The 18,741-nt window shown below is 56.8% G+C and overlaps 8 protein-coding genes across 8 annotated transcripts; 5 read left to right on the plus strand and 3 right to left on the minus strand.

Moving 5' to 3' along the window:
- Positions 1-1,561: 1,561 nt before the first annotated feature.
- Positions 1,562-4,273, plus strand: CCOS01_02315 (NUDIX domain-containing protein; the record flags this gene model as incomplete). Its single annotated transcript, XM_060450506.1, has 6 exons — positions 1,562-2,096; positions 2,161-2,845; positions 2,928-3,022; positions 3,219-3,254; positions 3,327-3,608; positions 3,681-4,273. The coding sequence occupies 6 exons, from the start codon at positions 1,562-1,564 to the stop codon at positions 4,271-4,273; spliced, it is 2,226 nt and encodes a 741-aa protein (XP_060319156.1).
- Positions 4,274-4,500: 227 nt separating this feature from the next.
- CCOS01_02316 (3' exoribonuclease family protein) lies at positions 4,501-5,459 on the minus strand (the record flags this gene model as incomplete). Its single annotated transcript, XM_060450507.1, has 2 exons — positions 4,501-5,233; positions 5,296-5,459. 2 exons carry the CDS (start codon positions 5,457-5,459, stop codon positions 4,501-4,503), a joined length of 897 nt encoding a protein of 298 aa, XP_060319157.1.
- A 307-nt stretch (positions 5,460-5,766) lies between these two features.
- Positions 5,767-6,643, plus strand: CCOS01_02317 (Cwf15/Cwc15 cell cycle control protein; the record flags this gene model as incomplete). Its single annotated transcript, XM_060450508.1, has 3 exons — positions 5,767-5,799; positions 5,861-6,496; positions 6,590-6,643. The coding sequence occupies 3 exons, from the start codon at positions 5,767-5,769 to the stop codon at positions 6,641-6,643; spliced, it is 723 nt and encodes a 240-aa protein (XP_060319158.1).
- Positions 6,644-7,640: 997 nt separating this feature from the next.
- On the plus strand, positions 7,641-8,393 carry CCOS01_02318 (short-chain dehydrogenase; the record flags this gene model as incomplete). The annotated part of the gene is made up of 1 exon (XM_060450509.1): positions 7,641-8,393. One exon carries the CDS (start codon positions 7,641-7,643, stop codon positions 8,391-8,393), a length of 753 nt encoding a protein of 250 aa, XP_060319159.1.
- A 603-nt stretch (positions 8,394-8,996) lies between these two features.
- Positions 8,997-10,073, plus strand: CCOS01_02319 (uncharacterized protein; the record flags this gene model as incomplete). The annotated part of the gene is made up of 1 exon (XM_060450510.1): positions 8,997-10,073. The coding sequence occupies one exon, from the start codon at positions 8,997-8,999 to the stop codon at positions 10,071-10,073; it is 1,077 nt and encodes a 358-aa protein (XP_060319160.1).
- A 625-nt stretch (positions 10,074-10,698) lies between these two features.
- On the minus strand, positions 10,699-13,679 carry CCOS01_02320 (pre-mRNA-splicing factor 38B; the record flags this gene model as incomplete). The annotated part of the gene is made up of 4 exons (XM_060450511.1): positions 10,699-12,713; positions 12,775-13,096; positions 13,151-13,512; positions 13,580-13,679. Coding segments are annotated over 4 exons (2,799 nt in total), but the record flags the coding sequence as incomplete, so codon positions are not given.
- Positions 13,680-14,770: 1,091 nt separating this feature from the next.
- On the minus strand, positions 14,771-15,633 carry CCOS01_02321 (Ras family protein; the record flags this gene model as incomplete). Its single annotated transcript, XM_060450512.1, has 3 exons — positions 14,771-15,342; positions 15,435-15,498; positions 15,556-15,633. 3 exons carry the CDS (start codon positions 15,631-15,633, stop codon positions 14,771-14,773), a joined length of 714 nt encoding a protein of 237 aa, XP_060319162.1.
- A 599-nt stretch (positions 15,634-16,232) lies between these two features.
- Positions 16,233-18,438, plus strand: CCOS01_02322 (KRI1-like family protein; the record flags this gene model as incomplete). The annotated part of the gene is made up of 2 exons (XM_060450513.1): positions 16,233-16,404; positions 16,481-18,438. 2 exons carry the CDS (start codon positions 16,233-16,235, stop codon positions 18,436-18,438), a joined length of 2,130 nt encoding a protein of 709 aa, XP_060319163.1.
- Positions 18,439-18,741: the final 303 nt, after the last annotated feature.

The raw sequence follows: 18,741 nt of genomic DNA on the forward strand, positions 1-18,741 counted from the left end.
CCGTCTGTTTCCTTCATCTGTAGCTCGAGATCGAGCATCTTGGATACGTGTCTCGTCTCTTCTTTCACCAGTTTCCTTATCAGAAGCCACAGAGACTTGGTGATATTACCTTGCTTGATAGAGGGTGACCGAAGAGATAGATCGAATCAGATGGCGATCCACGGTGGCGGTTCCAAGTGGGTAGAAACGCCCTCAAAGACGGCATATTGGCATTGAATGAAGTACCGGGCGTCTTGTAGTGGTGTCGACGACGCTAGGATGGCAAGTCTTTCGTGGGTCCGAGTGTTGTGATGTGTTCTGCCGGCACCTCGGCTGACAATGCCAGTGTCATTTGATGGAGTTTAAATCAAGAATCATCAGAAGGCTTGGAGGGGGGGATGGAGTTGATATTGGCAATGTCGCTGATGGGCGGTCCGGATATTCTATTCTATTCGTCGAAGGGTACTGTTGAGAGGAGGCTGAGAAAGATCAATGAAACTGTAGACACTAAGTGGCGCTATCTCCTGGCTTTTGAAGAGGAAGAAACGACTGATAAAATGTGCGTGGAGGATGCCTTTGCTATACCTTGAGTCAATGGTGAGCAAAGAAAGCAACTTCAATGCAGAAGGCAAGGTCACGATATTGCCACACTAGGATCCCATCTCTTCGTGTTCATGTTGATTGAAGACTATCAGCAAAAAAATACTATTTCTTCCAGCCGACTTTGATTGTGTTGAGCAGAGTGGATCAAATCCCTAGTCTTGTCCTCGAAGATTCGAAGACTTGTCATGTGCAAGGTTTCTAGAAGTATGGCTGTACGGCTCTCCCTCTCATGTCATGGTGAAAGGAAGTCGATGATGACTAAACATATTCCTTGCACCTCGGCAAGATCTAAACCGCCGCATGGGCGACTTCGGGGGCTAAGGCGATTGGATAAGCTTAAGTGCATCCTCATCTCACTCTCCCATCCCAAGATGTCACATTGACAGCTGTCCAACGAGCCCCCGTCAGAAGCTCCCCTTCCACCCCATACCCAATGATGATGGACGTATTCCAATGCAAAGGCCTAGCAGACAGCTGCCACGCACGGGCTGTCCAGTAGCTCTGAATACCGTGACAAGTCCGGACACTGACACTGACCTTTCGGTGACCAGTCGATCTCTCAATCGCACCTAGTGTGGGGGAGGAGGGATCTGCCGGAGGGGGGCTCCATTTATCGGAGCTCAGCGGCGAGTCGTGATTCACCGCGACAAGCTCCAAAGATCCATCGCATTGCGTCTCTGGTGTCCCCCATCTTTCTTTGCCGTCCCTCGTCAATCTGATTAATCAGCCGGGCCAGTCCGTTGCCGCCGCCGTCACTGCCGCACGTCTTTCAGATATCTCACACTTTTAGAAGCCTCAAATACTTTTTCACCAACCTGTTGTAGAAACTTGCACTCACTGCCTTATTTGGTTTTGGTACGCAGTATACGTCATACACATCCTACATCGGTGCCCATCACCCCGAAACCCCCACGTAACACCCAAGGACCCCGCGATAGCTTCACCGCCCGCTTGAGCCAGAACCTCAGGAAACCTCGGCATGGGTTCTCAAACTTGGAACCTCCCCGCACCAGTCGACGACCCGGACTCTATGCTGTCCCGCAAGTTCGGGCGGGAGACCGTCAACTACTTCGCCGGCAGCGTCCTCAACCGCGTCGGCTGGCTGCGTACCGACCACACCTTTATCCGGTCCGCCTTCCAGTCAAAGGACACCAAATTCATGCTCCTCAAGGACCTCAGCCCCCTCACCAGCGCCCCGACGAGAGTGCAGTTTGTCTCGTACGATGACGTCAAGCCCCTCACCACCGAGGACCCGTTCGGGCCGTCCGAGGAGGATCTGATCAAGAACTTTGACTCGACGGTCACGAAGCCGCTCATCATTTTCCTGGGTCTCGAGGAGAGCGCAAAGGTGCCGTTTGAGTACAAGGGGCTCAAGGGACGACCGTGGTTCGCTGTGGATGTGACGCCCAAGGGCTCCTACGCCGATGCCGCCAACCAGCTTATCGAGGCTCAGTCGAGCAAGGGGTATAAGTTCCTCGAGGGAATGAGGCCGATGACGCTTGAGCCGGATCATGGTAAGGAGTCTTACTCTCCTATAAGAATCTGTTCATACATCAGTAGCTAATGAATAATTGTCAGCTGGCATCTACGCCCAGGCCCGTTCCATCGCAGACTGGAACACACGCAACAAGTTCTGCGCCGGGTGCGGACAGCCGTCCCTGTCGGGCAACACGGGCTACAAGCGCCTGTGTCCCACAACCGACCTCGCCGGCTCCGACACGCCCCGCGAGCGGGCCGAGTGCGCCACGCGCAAGGGCGTCTCCAACATCAGCTTCCCGCGTACGGACCCGACCATGATCGCCGCCGTCGTGTCCTCGGACGGCACCAAGGTGCTCCTGGGCCGAAACAAGCGCTATCCGCCCAACTGGTACAGCACGCTGGCCGGCTTCATCGAGCCGGGCGAGTCCATTGAGGAGTCTGTCCGACGCGAGGTACTCGAGGAGGCCGGCGTGCGCGTGGGCCGGGTGGTGATTCATTCGAGCCAGCCGTGGCCGTACCCGGCGAGCTTGATGATTGGGGCCATCGCGCAGGCGCTGCCCGACGGGGAGACGATCGATCTCGGCAACGACCCCGAGCTGGAGGACGCGCAGTGGTTCCCGCTCGAGACGGTGCGGGACGCGCTCAAGTTTGGGGTTAGCGGGCTCGGTGAGCCTGCGCCGGAGGGGTACAAGGAGGGCGGGCTGAGATTGCCTCCTCCGGCGGCTATTGCTAACCGGTTGATGACTGCTGTTGTTGAGGGTTATGCGACTGCCGCGCCAAAGATGTGAGGTAAGTGATGATGGAGCTGCTCCCGGGTGTTGGGTTCGCGAATGTGTTTAGATTTCATGATAGACATGAATGAATAGACTTGTCCCCATGTTTGCGTCACTTCTGGCCTTCTGGGATTTCCAAGTCGAGAGAGTTGATTATGAGCTGAGCGTCAGCAGCACTCTGGGGTCGAGTGAGTGAGTAAGTGAGTTCAACAGATATGCGATAGACCTTAAGATAGGTAAATGCTGAAGAGTGTCGAGAGGAGGGTTGCTGTCATCAGAAATTCCTTACTTTCAAGACTTGGAGAATGAGAGGTATCTGAGTATCTGCCTTAAGCAAGCGTCGTAAGACATCAAGGTCCTCAACCATACTGAACTTGGTAACAGTGGAGGAGGCAGTAGAAAGGGAGCCGGGCCTGCCCGGTGCCGTAGGGCTGAGGAGCCACTAGCTCGAGGTCCCTGAAACCCCTGTATGACCCCCCACCACACACGCAGCGGACAGCGTGTCAGCGCCCACAGGCTGGAGTACAGGCCAGCACAAGCTCCAACGCAAGTTTGAGCTACAGCTCGCGTGGACAAGCTCCATCCACTTCCTCCATCCACATCCCGCCAATTGCGCCGCCATCGAAACCCTCCACCTGTCCCGAGCTCCAAACGAACTCCCAAAACCTCGCTTGTCCAAATCGTCGCAAACCAGGTGCCGCTCGCCAGTCGGTCATTTGCCTGCCATGTATCACCTAGCCAAGGGGTTATACCTCCTAGCTACTAGCAAAGAAGGTTCGCGCACAATGAACCGCAACCCATTGTCCACGGCCGGCCTCCATAGCTAATCTCTTCCCCCTTCTACAGAGTACTCCGTCATCCTCCTCGGCCTCGACAATGCCGGCAAGACAACCTTCCACGAGCAAGTCAAGCACTTCTTCCTCGAGTCGCACCCGGACCCGAAACTCAAGACGGTGCCGACGGTGGGCCAAAACGTCTCGACGATATCCCTACCGGACATGTACCTCAAGATCTGGGACGTCGGCGGGCAGCACTCGCTGCGCCGCCTGTGGCAGAGCTACTACGCCTCGGCGCACGCCATCGTCTTCATCATCGACTCGACCGACATTGGCGACGGCAACCTCGAGCACGATAACGGTTCCGGGCGGCTCGACGAGTGCCGCCTCGTGCTCGAGGACGTGCTGCAGCACTCCGAGACCGAGGGCGTGCCCGTCCTGGTGCTGGCCAACAAGCAGGACCGCGAGGATTGCGTCGAGGTCGTGAGGATCAAGGAGGGGCTTGTGAAGAAGGTCTTTGAGGGCGAGAAGGCGAGCAGTATCCGCGACTCGAGGGTGTTGCCTGTTAGTGCGCTGACGGGGACGGGCGTCAAGGAGGCGGTGGAGTGGGTGCGGTCAAGGGTGAAGTGGAATAAGGAGTCGAGGCCGCCGGTGATGCGGTAGACGTCGTCGCTGGCTTGTCGTCATTTACGAGGCATGATAGTACACGGGTAACTTCTTTATAGACTGGGCGTAGATGGAGTTGGGGGCTCAAAGTCAAGGGACGAACGGGTGAAGCCACATTGGTCACTTCGCTCCTTGTTGCAGAGCATGGGTTTTTGAGAGCGTATTTGGCTGGGTATCATTTTACATTTTTTTGGTTAATCTTCCTCTGCTTGACTGGCCGTGTTCTATGCGTCCACCACTCTGTCATTCTCCGCCGAGAGTAGCTCTGATATGAGACCACCCTTGTCCCTCCGCTTCGCATCGTCCGCCAACCTCTCGTCCACTATCGTCGAGAACTCCTTTGCCTTTTGCAGCGCCACGTTACCGCAGTGCAGCAGCGTCACCGCCTCGACTGGGGTGCCTCCCAGCTTGGAAATCTGGCTAATCTCGCCGTGCTTGTTCAGGCTGACCGTCACGCTGCTCGTCCGCAGCTGCTCCTCGAGCCAGTTTGCGTCGACGAGCGTAATTTCCCCCTCGTCGCCGTAGAAGCTGAACGTCACGCAAAAGGGGCTGTGCAGCCAGCTCAGGGGCACTGGTTCGCGCTCGGCGGGCGTGAAGATGGTGAGGCTCTCGCCCTCGTTGGAGGTGTCGGGCTTGCGGAAGTGGCGCAGGGCGGCGACGACGGCGAGACAGGCTGCGTCGGTGAGGTTGCCGTCGTGGGAGAGGACGTGGACGTCGGCGCGGACGGACCATACCTTTTTGCCCGCGACGAGGCAGAGGGACTCCGTGTCGAGGGCGCCCGAGCGGCGGACCGTCTTCTCGAGGAGGCGGGAGAGGAGGACCTCGGCCTCGGTTGGGCGGTTGACCTCGAAGGCCGGGGAGGCCATGGGGCTGAGCTCGGTGGTGATTTGAAAGACGCCCTCAAAAGGGCGGTCTGAATAGGGCACTGTCACTTCGGCGGAGACTTTGACGAGGACTCTGTGATGAATGTTAGCAAAGGCTGAATCTGGCGAGTGTAAGAATAATATAAGTTGACTGACCTCGTCTTGCCGAGTTCGACGTTGGCCACTCCATACTCATCGCCAAAAGTGAGCTGGACTTTTCGATATTGGTCGAATTCCCGGCCATCAAGTCTCAAGTTCTCCTTAAGAGCTTGTGTGACAAACGCCTTTTCATTCGCTGACGGCTCGGCTTCTCTGGGCATCTTGGTGGTTGAAATTGGTAAAATGTGAGAGCAATTTCAAGACTGAGAATCTCATCGACTCAATAGTGACCTGCAGGTGTTCAGCGAGGTCAATCGCATTGGTGGGGCGCTTGCAAAAATTCTGCCGGGCGGTCGAAGCCTTAAAGTGTCGCCTCCCCTGCAGCGGGACCCACTCAGGCAGCTGCGCGCCGTCGCATGCATTTGCCGGGGGGACCAAACGTCGATTGTCAATCTGCAGGTTAACACCTTCAGCCTCCTTCAACATCCACCAATCTTCAATTCTCACAACCCGTCGCAACCTGCCAAGATGACCACCGCCCATCGTCCCACCTTCGATCCGGTACGTTCTTCATTATGCTTTCCCCACTACCATCATTATCCTTACTAACAATTCATACTAGGCCAGAGGCAAAGAAGCTCTCCGCGGCCCGGCCTACCACCAACGCCTCCTCCCAGCGCACACCCAACTCAAGTTCCGACAAGCAGGCCAGGGCGGCAACGCGGATGAAGAATCTAGCGACCTTAGAGCCGAGCTCCTCGCCGCCGAGGCTGCCCACTTTGCCAAAAAGAACGGCGGCGCGCCTCCCCCGTCCACAGACGACGATGCCGACGCGCCCTCGGGCGGCGTGAAGCGTGCCCTCGAGGCCGGGTCGCAAGCAGACGCAGAAGAGGACTTTGAAGCGAAGCGGAGGAGGATATTAGAAGAGTCGCGGGATGTTGACGCATCTTCAGACGAGGAAGGGGACGAAGAGGACGATGACGACGACGACGATAGTGACGAGGACAGCGACGACGAGGAGGCGGAGCTGCAGCGCGAGATGGAGAAGATTCGACGCGAGAGGGCGGAGAAGAGGGAGAAAGAAGAGAGGGAGAGGGCTAAGGTCGAGGAGGAGGCGCGGGAGAGGGACATTGCGCTGGGTAACCCACTGTTGAATAAGCCTGATTTCAACATGAAGAGGCGGTGGGACGACGATGTCGTTTTCAAGAACCAGGCGAGGGGAACGGAGGAGAAGGGCAAGGGCAAGGAGTTTGTCAACGTGAGTATTTACCCCCCCCAGCTCTTGGTCCAAGCACACCTATAATGGGTGAGCGCAATTGGTGTGATGATGGGATTGCTGACTTGCGTACAGGATCTCCTGCGCTCCGATTTCCACAAGCGGTTTATGAGCAAGTATGTTAGATAGATACCCACCGCCGATTATAGTGGCAAATGCGACTCTTTTTCTTCTGCCCTTTTAATCGATGGAACCGGTTACGAGACGCTACGAAGGCAATGAACAGGACGGTGCTCGAGTTGCCTGGCGAGGCCCATTGAGTCCATCCTTGGCCCCAGTGTGGACTGGACGCAACAGAGGTTGCTCATTCATAAGCGTCCAGCCACGATAATCCGTGTCGTCTCGTCTTGTATGTCACATAGGATCGACCACCGGATACAACGTCATTATTCTCACTTCAGAGGTCACCATTGCTGGTTATCTGTCTTGACACCCATGCCTAGGCACACTACAGATTTTGGAACTTTTGGTTCACAGCACACTTGAGGTATATCCCGCGGTCATGTGCCCGATTTCAATCTCAACTACATTGGATTCTCTCTAAAGTGTGACGTTTCTCACTTGCGAATTACGTTCAGCGCCAATTGGAATCGCCGGCATCTTGCCCCTGAGCGGGCCGCACAAGCGGATCGAGCCCGGACGGATAGTTGTGAGACTCCGTCCGATCCCCATGGTCTTGGCTCCGGCGGCGAAGGGTCATCCGGGAAGACTACTAGATCCAACGTCTATAAAAGCGGTTCTCGGTTTCGGTTTCCGTGTACAGAGAAGCCTATTCAATCATTTTCCTTCGGTCCAACGATGCCAAGCGGGCAGAGCAGTAAGGAGAGCTTTCGGAACGCCTGCTTATCGGATGATTGCTTGGAATAGGAGCTCTTCTCGATAGGTCAAATGCGTCAAGACCGTGCATCTAGCTTGAGGCTTACCGCTGGAGGCTGGTGAGACGTTGATTCGCAATTCTACCTTCTCTATGCAGAAATACCATTATGATTCATTCGAGCTCATTCCCAAGTATCACGATACTTCTAAAATATGAAGAACACGACACATAAAGGCGATGAGGTTGTAGGAGTATTGCATATTTCTCTCATCGACACGCTCACATCGCATCATCAAATAGCCCAGCAACATGAACCCCCAGACAGTCGCACTCATCACAGGAGCCAACGGCGGCATCCGCCGCGCCACTGTCGATATCCTAGCTTCCGCTCACCACTACCACGTCATCATCGGGTCTCGTAGTCTCAAAGCAGGCCAAGAGGTAGCCGACTCCCTCACGTCTCGCGGCCTATCCGCGTCCGCCATCCAACTCGATCTCACATCCGACAACGACATCCTCGCAGCGGTCGCCTCCATCTCCGAAACCTTTGGAAAGCTCGACGTCCTCGTCAACAATGCCGGTGCGCACTTTAACATGAACGACAACCTCTCACTGCGGGACCAGTGGACGTCCACCTTCGCCACAAACGCCGTCGGCACCGCCGTTCTGACCGACGCGCTCCTCCCGCTCCTCCGCAAGGCCCGGTTCCCGCGCATCGTCTTCGTCAGTTCTACCAAGGGGTCCATGGCTGCCGCCCTGGACGGGAGCGCGGGATTCTACGACGTCGCGGCCAAGGCGTACGATGCCAGCAAAGCTGCGGTCAAGATGTTGGCCGTCAGCTATGCTAGGGTGTTGAAGGGCGACGGGGGCGTTGCGAATGCCGTGTGCCCGGGGCTGATTGAGACGAAGCTGACGGCGTTTATGGGGAAGGATCTGTTGGCTAGCCATGGCGCTGCTTCGACTGAGTTGGGGGCGAAGAGGACTGTGGAGATGGCTACGCTGGAGGAGGGGAGTACTGTGTCGGGAATGTTTTCAGATAGAGATGGGACTGTTCCTTGGTGAGGATGAGAGTCAACGCCATCGTCATGTTGTGCTTGGAACTGTAGGCAAGCTCGCCCTCGCAATAGTCATATCGGAGGATTTGAAGGCTCGAGCTAGACGTTAGACGTGTGATGAGCCTTTCCGTATGATAGGGTAGTTTGTAGATTTGAAGAATAGAAACAATGATAGGTGAGCTGGCATGGGACTTCCCAAGTCTAACTTAACAAGTGCTTGACCTCCCGTACCTGCCGCACCAGCTGTGTAAAAGTGCGATGGTCTCATATTGGGAAGGATCGCGAGTATGTAATGGCCGTCCCTGAGACTTGCACGAGGTCGGCACTGCCCGTGGACTTTCTAAGATCACAGGCCGATTGAACATTTGACCGGCAAGTTCTGTAACAGAAATGCCATCTCTGTTCGTCTCCCAACATCATCCCCGTTAGTGGTTCTCTTGACAACTGCCCTAATAACCCAACTCATCAATGCCTCTTTCGAGTTAACCAGAAAATACATCATTGAAAACCATCACAAACATACATCATGTCAGTTCCTGCCGGCTATTCCGCGTCCACGCGAGCATCGGACACCCGATGGACCCCAGTCGAGAACTAGGAAGTGTACACGATGAGACGTCCACGCGATAGTACTCGATTCATCATCCGATGTTTGGAACACCGAGAAATTGAATGTGTTGACTGCCCGCAGCCCCGCGACGCCCACGCAGCGGAGTACCTCAGATCTCTGAGGCCTATGCCCCGGCCGCCGAGGGAAGGACCAAGTGATACCGATCTCGCACGCGCACGACGACCAATCTACTTCTTCTACTCTGGCCGGCGTCCAGAACTCGGAGACCCCTATGTGTCTAACAACAATGACGACGCGCTGAGTGATATCGAAGGAGAGCTTGATTTCCCCATGTCAGATGACGATTCATCAGACTGGAGCCTCAACAGCTGTCCAGGACTCTCTGATGGCTCATCTGCCGATCACGAACGCAGTCCGAAAATGCAAATCAGCCCAATACTGGATTGTCCGAGCATTCAGTATCCGGAGTTCGAGTACCCAGAGAGGCCATACCAGTCGGCTGATGGACGACTTGCAACGCGGTTTATAAACATTCATGACCACACGGACTTTCTCGTTTACATCCAAGGCCTCTGTCGTCCAGAGACCCGGACCGGCAGCTGGGCATACCTCTTCAAGCCCTACCACCTCGGAGGAGCCGTTACTGGACGCCTAGAGAGGTTGGGCCCATACGGCGACCTTCGCACGCCTGTGAGGCACAGAGCTGAGCTTCGCGCAGCCCTCGCGGCACTGACTATACCCGCCGAGTTTAGACGCGGCTTCAGATCACTCACGATTGCGACCACTCGCGCCTGGCTTGCAGAAGACGGAGAGCTATTGGTTGAACAGGCATGGGACGAAATGAGTGAAGCAGGATCCAACCCTCTGCCGGGCTGGGCAGAGGCTCGCCACACCCCAGAGTTTGCACACGTATCCGACGGAGACCTTTGGTTTGCCATGAAACGACGGATTCAAACTCTTTATTCGATTGATGACCCTCAAAATGCGGTGACTGTTCAGTTCCGCCTGATCAATTTCGAGTTCAATAGAGATTGCCAAGGAGAGGCCTTGGGGGCTCTCGAAAATCCTCGGCGACCATATCGCTTCAGGGAGCCCAAACCCAAGCAGGAGTTGTAATACAACAGCAATCACATGCACTTTACAGAATATACATTCTATCGGTAACAGGCGTTGGAAAGCATCGTGGGAATTGAAGCAGGGAAGGGGTTCCTTGAGCCGATTTCGCTATTCCGGTGGCTCCTCAATAGGTAGCTTCAATGAGCACCCGTTTCACTTGCAACACATTTCACGAGAACTTCACCACAGTTACTGAAGAGAGGATTCACCATGTCAAAGGGTTGTGTTGAGACTCTATAACAGCCCATGCCGGCTACTGAAGCGTAATAAGTCTACCTTTTGTGTGGTCCCACAACTCGCCATCACCCCTTCTTCCCTTTTGCTCTTTTGCTCCTCCATTTCTTCGGAGTGAGTCTTTCCTCGCAACGGAAAAGGGATTCGCCAAGAAGGGCCAATTGATCCGGGATAATAGTCAGAAGAGCGAACCCCGACTCGCGATACTGGAGTCTTCCCTTCAAACCATTGAGCTGGAGTAACTTCTTCTCCTTGCTCAGTAGTGATCGGCGCGATTATCCGCCCTCCGAGACCTGGTAGGTCGAACATTGTGACGACCAAGCCTGCCGATCGTCTCCTCCGTCGCACGCGAACCGGCAGCACCACCAGCACGAGGCCGACCGTCGGGCTTCTAGCCCCAACGACTGCCCTCGCGCTCAGCTTCCATGCGACGCATCCGCTCCTCCTCCTCGTCGATGCTAATAGCCTCGCTACGACGCCCCTTCCGCCGGCTCCGCTTGCCGTCGTCACCTCCTCCTCCGCTACTCTCATCTCTGCTGCGTTTCGCGCCCGCCATGCCCGCAAGACCAGCCATGCGCTGCGTCTCCTTCAGCAGACGCTCGCGATTCCGTGCCTCGCGCTCCAGGGCGTGAGCATCTTTTGTGGGGACGCTGGGCGCGGACTTGCTGTTGACCGAGGCTTGGGAGTCTCGGCGTCCGCCGTCCTGTCTGTCGGACGACCTGCCAGACTTTGAGCCCACACCCTTGATCTCGAGACCGGGACCACCGCTACGAGGGCCGGTGGGCGGATTGAAGTCCCTGTCGACAGGCGTGGGCGGCTCCGCTGATTGCTTCCGGCTGCTGCGGTGACGGTGCTCCCGGTCCCTGTGCTTGTCGCGCTTCCGATCCTTCTCGCGGTCGCGGTCCTTGCGGTCCCGATCACGGTCGTAGTCGCGATCACGCTCCCGTTCCCGATCCCTGTCCCGATCTCCCCGGTCTCGGTCGCGTTCCCTCTCTCTGTGCGAGCGGTGGCTGGACTTTCTGTGGTAGTCGTCGTAGTCGTCGTCCCGGTGCTTGTTGTCCTTCTCCCGATCGCGGCGCTTCTCATCGCGGTCTCTGCGGCTCCTATGGCTAGACCGCTTCGAGTCGCTGGGCGAGGCCGACCTGGACCTCTCTTCGTGCCCATCGTCTCTGGAACGGGACTTGACGTCGTCTTCATCGTTGTATGAGGTGTGCTTTCTGCTCTTATGCTTCCTGCGACGATACTCATCGTCTCGATCGTCAACGACAGATCTCGATTCCGAACGTCTGCGCCGGCGCCGGTGGCGGTCGCCGCGGTCACGATCCCGATCTCGGTCGCCGCCGCCGCCGCGCTCGCTCTTGCGCTCGCGACTCTGGTCTCTGCTGCGTGAAGGTGAGCGTGAGTAGTCTCGTTCTCTTACGCCGTGGTCTCTCTCCGACCTGACGTCAGGTTCTCTCTCACGATCACGGCTCGCATCTCGGCGACGGCTCCTGTCCTTATCCTTGGTGCGCGTCGACGAGTTACTTCTGGATCGCTGCTGCTGCTGTTGCTGCTGTTGGTCCACGACGGGACTCTGAATTGCGAGTGCGTCCACCGACGACTGTCGGCCTCTCTCATCAGGGACAACGTATCCTCGCGCTCGCAAGGTGTGTAAACTTGTATTCGGCAAGCCCTGACGCATAGCCTTGGGACCTGTCGGAGCATTTATAGGAACATCAGGAGCTGCAGGCGCGAATCCTTGAGGACCATAACCTCCCGGCATGCCGTTCCCGTTGTACGCAGAGTAGTCACCTGATGCCTGTGCCATGTCTGTATTCATAGCGTTCTCCTGATCCGCCTGGCCCTGCTCGTCCCCGCCTTCATCCGCGGGTCTGGACCCGCCACCGTTCTCTGCGTTGTCGCCGCCTCCTGCATTGGAAGTCGCGTCTTGGTCATTTGGGCGCTCGCGGCCAAACTCGTCAACATTTCCTGCGGCGCGGGTTCCATCCTCGGACCCCTGGCCGTACATGTTGTTTCCATACTGTTGTTGCGCGTGGCTCTGGTCACCATAGCCGCCATACTGTTGGTATCCGCCTCGACCATAGCCACCGTTGTAAAAGCCGCGTCCCCTTCCTCGTCCACGGTTGCCGTAATTGTTGCGGCGGTAATCATTGAATTGGTGACCATAATTACCTTGATTGTACCCTGACTGGAATCCTGAGTTATAGTTGCCATAGTCACCAGATCCCATGCCAGCAGCATTAGCAGAATTGAAATTATCTTGGCCGAAATTCCATGACTGTTGCCCGTTCCAGTTATTGGAGCCTGAGCCGAAACCACCGTTGAAGCCTCCCATGCCCATGCCTTGAGCACCATAGCCGCCGTTCATGTACATGTTCTGCATCGCCATTGGGTCCATACCCATTCCTGGCATACCTGGTGTGGTTAGCCTCAGCCAGTGACGTGGGAAAGTGGAGGGATGGCTTACCCATCATTGGAAAGTTGCCAAACGAGTTGGAGCCCATGCCGTTCTGCATGGCCATCATCATCTGCATTTGATTGAAGTCACCGTTCCCAGTGAAGTTCATATTCTGAAAGTTGCCTCCGTTCATTCCGTTGAAATTGGCGTTGCCGCTCGCATTCCCGTCGTCGCCCTCTGCGCCGTCGTTATCCGCAGCACCCTCTTCCTCCTGAGGTCTCGCTAATTTGCTGCCATCGGCCGCGGTCTCATCGCCCGTGATGATGACCGTCTCGTCATCGTCGTCTTCTCCCTTAGAGATGGTGGGCTCTTCGTCATGGTTAGGCGCATCCTGACCGGCTGGTTAGCAAAACATCATACTGACAGGGTCGTCATCGAAACCAACGTTTTGGTCTTGTGCCGCGTTGGCGTCTGCATCCGCAACATCGGCCGTGCTGGCATCTCCGATTGGCGCAGGTTGGGCAACGGCGCTCTCCTCGCGTTCGTCGGGGATCGCAGCAGGTTGTGAAGGTGTATCGGCGACTGGGGTCTCATCGGGGCCAGCGATCTGCGCACTCGGCTTCGCATCGATTGGAGTAGGGGGCGCCGAGTCCTTTGCACTCTTCGATCGGGCTTCGTCGCGCTTCTTCTCTTGGGTTCGGATAAAAACCTTGATCGTGGTTCGGAGCGACTTGAGCGGCGTGCAGTCGTCGGCGGACACGGGTGAATGCTCGCAAACGGGGCAGGATGATGGGAGAGAACTTTGGCCTGGAAAGATTGGTCAGAAGCTGCACATGGAGGCGAAGGTGAGAGCCATATGACTGACAAGTCTCACAGATGGCTTGCTCGCAGCAGGGAAGGCGGAAAGCGTTGACAGCGGGCTTGCTACAGCTGGCGCATCGCAGCTTAATTGGAATGTCGTCGGGCGCAAGTGAGCTAGAGAGACAAGGTTAGCATTGCGATTGAGACGAATTGCAGTCGAGAAAAGGGAGCGGGAGACTTGCTTGATGAGCTCGACCTGGGCCGGGGTGAGGTGGACAGCCATGCTGTCGTCGTTGTGGAGGAAAAGGAATATCAAGAAGAGAGATACATGGGCGAAGGAGGGGTTTGGGAAAGTACAACAATAAAAGATGGCCGCGTCACCGCTGACCTGGTATTAGGATGAAGAAAGAAGGAATGGAGACGGTTTCAGCGTGTCGCGCGAGACGCTGTCATGACGGACGGTTGCTTGTTGTTGAGCTTGTTTGCGCAAAGAAGCAGGTGGTCGTGAAAAAGATTCTGAAGTGACGGAGCAGTTTGAGGTGGACGAGGCGCGGGAAGGGCCAGAAAAAGAGTGGGACGCGTGGGCGGTGACTGACCAACCAGGTGCGCTCATTCACCTTCCCCGGCCTGCTGGTTTTACAGTGTTTTACAGCACCTTGGTCTGTACCTTGTCTGCTTGATCCAGCCACCAGGTCTGCTGTGCAGCGTTGGTCTGCCCACTGCCTGATCGGTCGGTGCATTACTCGCCCACCGGCCAATTGCACCTATGCATCCGGCACTCTAGGAATGGCAGCATGGGGTGATGCAAATCCCTGGTCATTATCATCAACGCCTCGGAGCATCCAAAGCGTCCAGAGGGTGCCGTAAATCTTCTTGAACGTATGAAATTCCGTCTACATAGTGCACTACGAAGCATCAGCTCCCAACCGATCCGCGATCCTTCCCAATGTCTTCTTCTGCGAACTTTGCCAGCACAAGTAGAACCATTGTACACCACGACGGAGGAGTCGGCGTGTGAAGTGGTGCAAAGCGACTGGGTCTGATTTTCGACTCATGACGAACTTCCCATTTACTGCCGGATGGACGCTCCCATAAATGAAACCCTATAGCAGAAATGCAGCGCATAAAAACTGATCGACTCCAAAATGATGAAGGGGGAGGTTGGGAAAACGGCCCAAAAAAAGGAATCCCTCCTTTGCAAAAAAACGATAATCATCCTTTCTCGAGATGTTACACAAACACGCAATTTCCCCATTCTACAACTTTAACAGGCACACCCCTCCTTCGCCGCCGCATCCCTCGAGCCCGTGAGGTTGACCCGTTGCTGGTCCTCTGCGCCGCGGCTCACGGCGTGCGATGCGCCCGGACCCCGCGCGCTCTTCAACGACGTCTCGGGGATGGCGTTGGCGATGGCCGTGAAGACCTCGGTGACGTTGTGGCCCGTCTTGGCACTGGTCTCGAAGAAGAGCAGGCTCTCCTCCTCGGCATACGTCTTGGCCTCCTCCATCGAAACCTTCCTAGCGTCGCCAGAGTCCTCTCCGTCGGCCTCCTCGTTGTCGCCGGCGGATCCGGTCTCGGCGTCGTTTGTCAGATCGAGCTTGTTGCCGACGAGGGCGATGACGATGCCCGGAGAGGCCTGTCGTTGAAGTTCCGCCACCCAGTGCTTGGCCTTGACGAGTGAGGTGGGCTTCGTGAGGTCGTAGACGACGAGGGCTGCCTGGGCGTTGCGATAGTACATGGGCGCCAGCGAGGCGAAGCGCTCCTGGCCGGCGGTATCCCAGATCTCGAACTTGATTGTCCGGGTCGGAAGGTTGCACTTTTGTGTTAAGAAGGCGGCTGCAAGGGGGCGAGAGGAGTGGACAGGTTAGCTCTTTTTCGCTCTCAAACAGACTGGTCTTGTCTGCGATGGCAACGGCAGCGGTTCGTACCTCCGATGGTGGGCTCCTTATTTTCCTGGAAATCGTTGTTGACGAAGCGCAAGACAAGCGACGACTGCGATACTGTTTAGTAAGGAGCTCTGATGTTGGGTTCGGATGGTGGTGGCCGCACCTTTCCTACGGCAGCTTCACCGAGCAGGACCAGCTTTACGCTGCTGCTCGGCTTCGGGGCACCGCCGGATCCGTCCATCTTGTTCTCGGTAGTTCAGGTCGATAACGACAGCCGGGTACGTTTTTTCTTTCAAAGTGTTCTTGCGATTCGAACCGTGGGGAAATGATGCCAAGTTTCGGTTCGGATGGAATCAGGGACGCACGAAAGTTGTAAGTTGCTGCCTTCGCGATGGGTGTGGGGGTGGTTGGATGGTTTTCGTAGCGGTAGGTAGGACAGCAGCTTGGTCACTGAAACGACGGGTGTGGTGAGGCGCAACAATGACGAAGCGCCCCCCGGCACCGCTGGCCAATGCTCTCTCCCTCGCACCTTCAGCTTCACCTGGCACGCCTGGCAGTAAGGTAACCTGAGTTAGAGGGGCGGCGGAGAATCGATACGCCGGTGTCCGCATTCATGGGCAGGCCCCGCCAAGATTCCCACCCTGTGCAGGGGTCCTCCAAACAGCCTGCAGCAGCTCGCTGGGCTAAGCGGCAGAAAAAAAAAAAAAGTTGCTTGACCACCTTTGAGATCTTCGATTGGAGGGTCCCATCCCGCGGCTTGCATGATTTCGCTTCCTATTCATTTACGACGAAGCGTTTTGCACATAGACTTTCTACTTCAGGGGAAGCAACTTTGTCAAGATGGCACCGGAAACCAAGAAGGACAAGGCTCCTAAGAAGGTCAACCTGTTGGACGACAGCGACTCGGACAGCGAAGATGGAGGGGCAGACATCGCGGCGCCGACGCTGAAGGTCAACGAGGAGTACGCCAAGCGCTTCGAGCACAACAAAAAGCGCGAGGAGATGCACAGACGTAGGTTCAACCCAATTGGTTCTGTTTCTGGGATATCATGAGGAGCAGCATTCTAACGATAGCGGCTATCACACAGTCGAGGAAAAGTTCAAGAAGCCCGGCAAAGGCAAGCATGCCGGCGACGACTCCGACTCTGACGGCGACTCGTCCTCCTCAGACGAGACCGAAGACGAAGAAGGCTTCCTCGCGACGGAGGACCTGGACGCCCAGATCTCCGCCACCCTCAGCGCGATCAAGAACAAGGACCCCCGCGTCCTCGACAAGAACTTTTCCTTCTTCCCAGAGGCTGCCGCTGGCGCCGCCGGTGCCGCCGGCGAGGCCACGCCCTCCAAGACGAAGAAGGAGAAGCCCATGTTCCTCAAGGACTACCACCGCGAAAAGATCCTCGCAGGCGGCGTCGGCGCCTCGGACGACGAGGACGACGACGCACCCGCCCCGCCGCAGACGTACAACCAGGAGCAGGACGCCCTCAAGAAGTCCATCATCTCGGAGATCAACAAGGCGGCCGACGGCGGGCCCGAAGACGACGACGAGGGCGAGGACTTTGTCAAGCGGAAACCGGGACAAAAGGTCGCCAAGGTCGCAGACGGCCCCGCCGTCGACGGCGTGCACCCGGCCCGCGCGGCGCAGGTGAACAAGAAGACCAAGAAGCAAATCACCGAAGACGACATCAAAAACGCCGACCGCGACCCGGAGCTCTTCCTGTCAAACTTCATGGCAGCCCGCGCCTGGACCGAGGGCGGCGAACACAACTGGAAGGCCTTTGACTCGGACGAGGGCGAGGGCGACGAGGGCGAGCTCTACGACAAGTTCGAGGAGGCCTACAACCTCCGCTTCGAGGACCCCGCCAAATCGAACGCCGCGCTCAAGACGTACTCGCGTGAGATTGTCAGCGCCCGCTCCGTCCGCAAAGAGGCCGCCACGTCGCGCCGCAAGCAGCGCGACGCCGAGCGCGAGAGGAAGGAGGCCGAGAAGGCGGAGCGCAGAGAAGAAAAGGCCAGGCTGCGCAGGCTCAAGCTCGAGGAGGCCGAGGAGAAGCTCAAGAAGATCAAGCACGCCGCCGGGCTGCGGGGCGAGGAGCTCAAGGACGACGAGTGGCTGCGCTTCCTGAACGACGCGTGGGACGACGACCGGTGGGAGGGCGAGATGAAGCGCCGGTTCGGCGAGGCGTACTACGCCGAGGTCGAGGGCGGCGCCGAGTCGGACGACGAGGAGGATGCGGCGGAAGACGGCAAGACGAAGAAGAAGAAGAGCAAGCCCAGGAAGCCCAAGTGGGACGACGACATCGACATCAACGACATCATCCCCGACTTCAAGGACGACGCGGAAAACCCGCAAATCACACTCTCCGACGACGAAGGAGCAGCAGCAGCAGCCTCAGACGACGACTCAGCCTCAGACTCAGACTCCCGCCCCTCCAAAAAGCGCAAAACCACAAAAGACGTCAAAAAAGACCGCCTCTCGGCCAAGAAAGCAGCAAAGCTCCAGCGCGCCAAACTCGAAGCCCTCGTCGACGCCAAGATGGACCTCGACGCCGCCGACGTCCCCGGCTCCTCGTCCCTCCACAAATCCGCCACCGAAGCCGCGGCCGCCAACGAGGTCCCCGCCTTCCGCTACCGCGAGACCTCCCCGCAGGCCTTCGGCATGACGGCCCGCGACATCCTCCTCGCGCCCTCGGACGCGGCGCTCAACAGCTTCGCCGGCCTCAAGAAGCTCGCCACCTTCCGCGACCAGGAGAAGAAGCGCAAGGACAAGAAGCGGCTGGGCAAGAAGGCGAGGCTCAGGCAGTGGCGGCGGGAGCACTTCGGGGAGGAGTTTGAGAGGACGGGACCGACGTTTGGGTTGGAGGACGTGGAGATCAAGGAGAAGAAGGGGCGCAAGAGGGGTGCGAAGCGCGCCGCGCAGGAGAAGCGCGAGGGTGGTGGAGAGGGAGACGAGGACGTCGAGGATGGCGGTGCTGCGCTTGATGGCGGGAAGAAGCGGAAGAGGTCTAGGGGGAAGAAGAAGGCTGATGAGAGTGTTGCCGCGGAGTGAGTAAAGGAGAGGAAGAAACTTGTGGTGTTGTTTCATGTCGTTGATTGCATAGAAAGGATTCGTTCGGGTACAGAAAAGGGAAAAGTAGTAGTTCATTTAGACCACAACGATACCATGTACAGATTTGGATCTCCCGGTTGCAAGTTTCACACCAAAAGTTATCTAGTTGAGGAGGGACATTATAGTTTGCAGATATCTTCCTTGATATTTTGCATTAGGAGTTTCGGTGGTGGTATCTCACAAGAAGAAAATGTGCAAGAATCAATCGCTAGCTAAGACCGCATGAGATTTTGTCTCCTTTTC

This window comes from Colletotrichum costaricense (assembly GCF_030867565.1).
Source record: "Colletotrichum costaricense strain IMI 309622 chromosome Unknown Scaffold_2.1, whole genome shotgun sequence".
Lineage (NCBI taxonomy): Eukaryota > Fungi > Ascomycota > Sordariomycetes > Glomerellales > Glomerellaceae > Colletotrichum > Colletotrichum costaricense.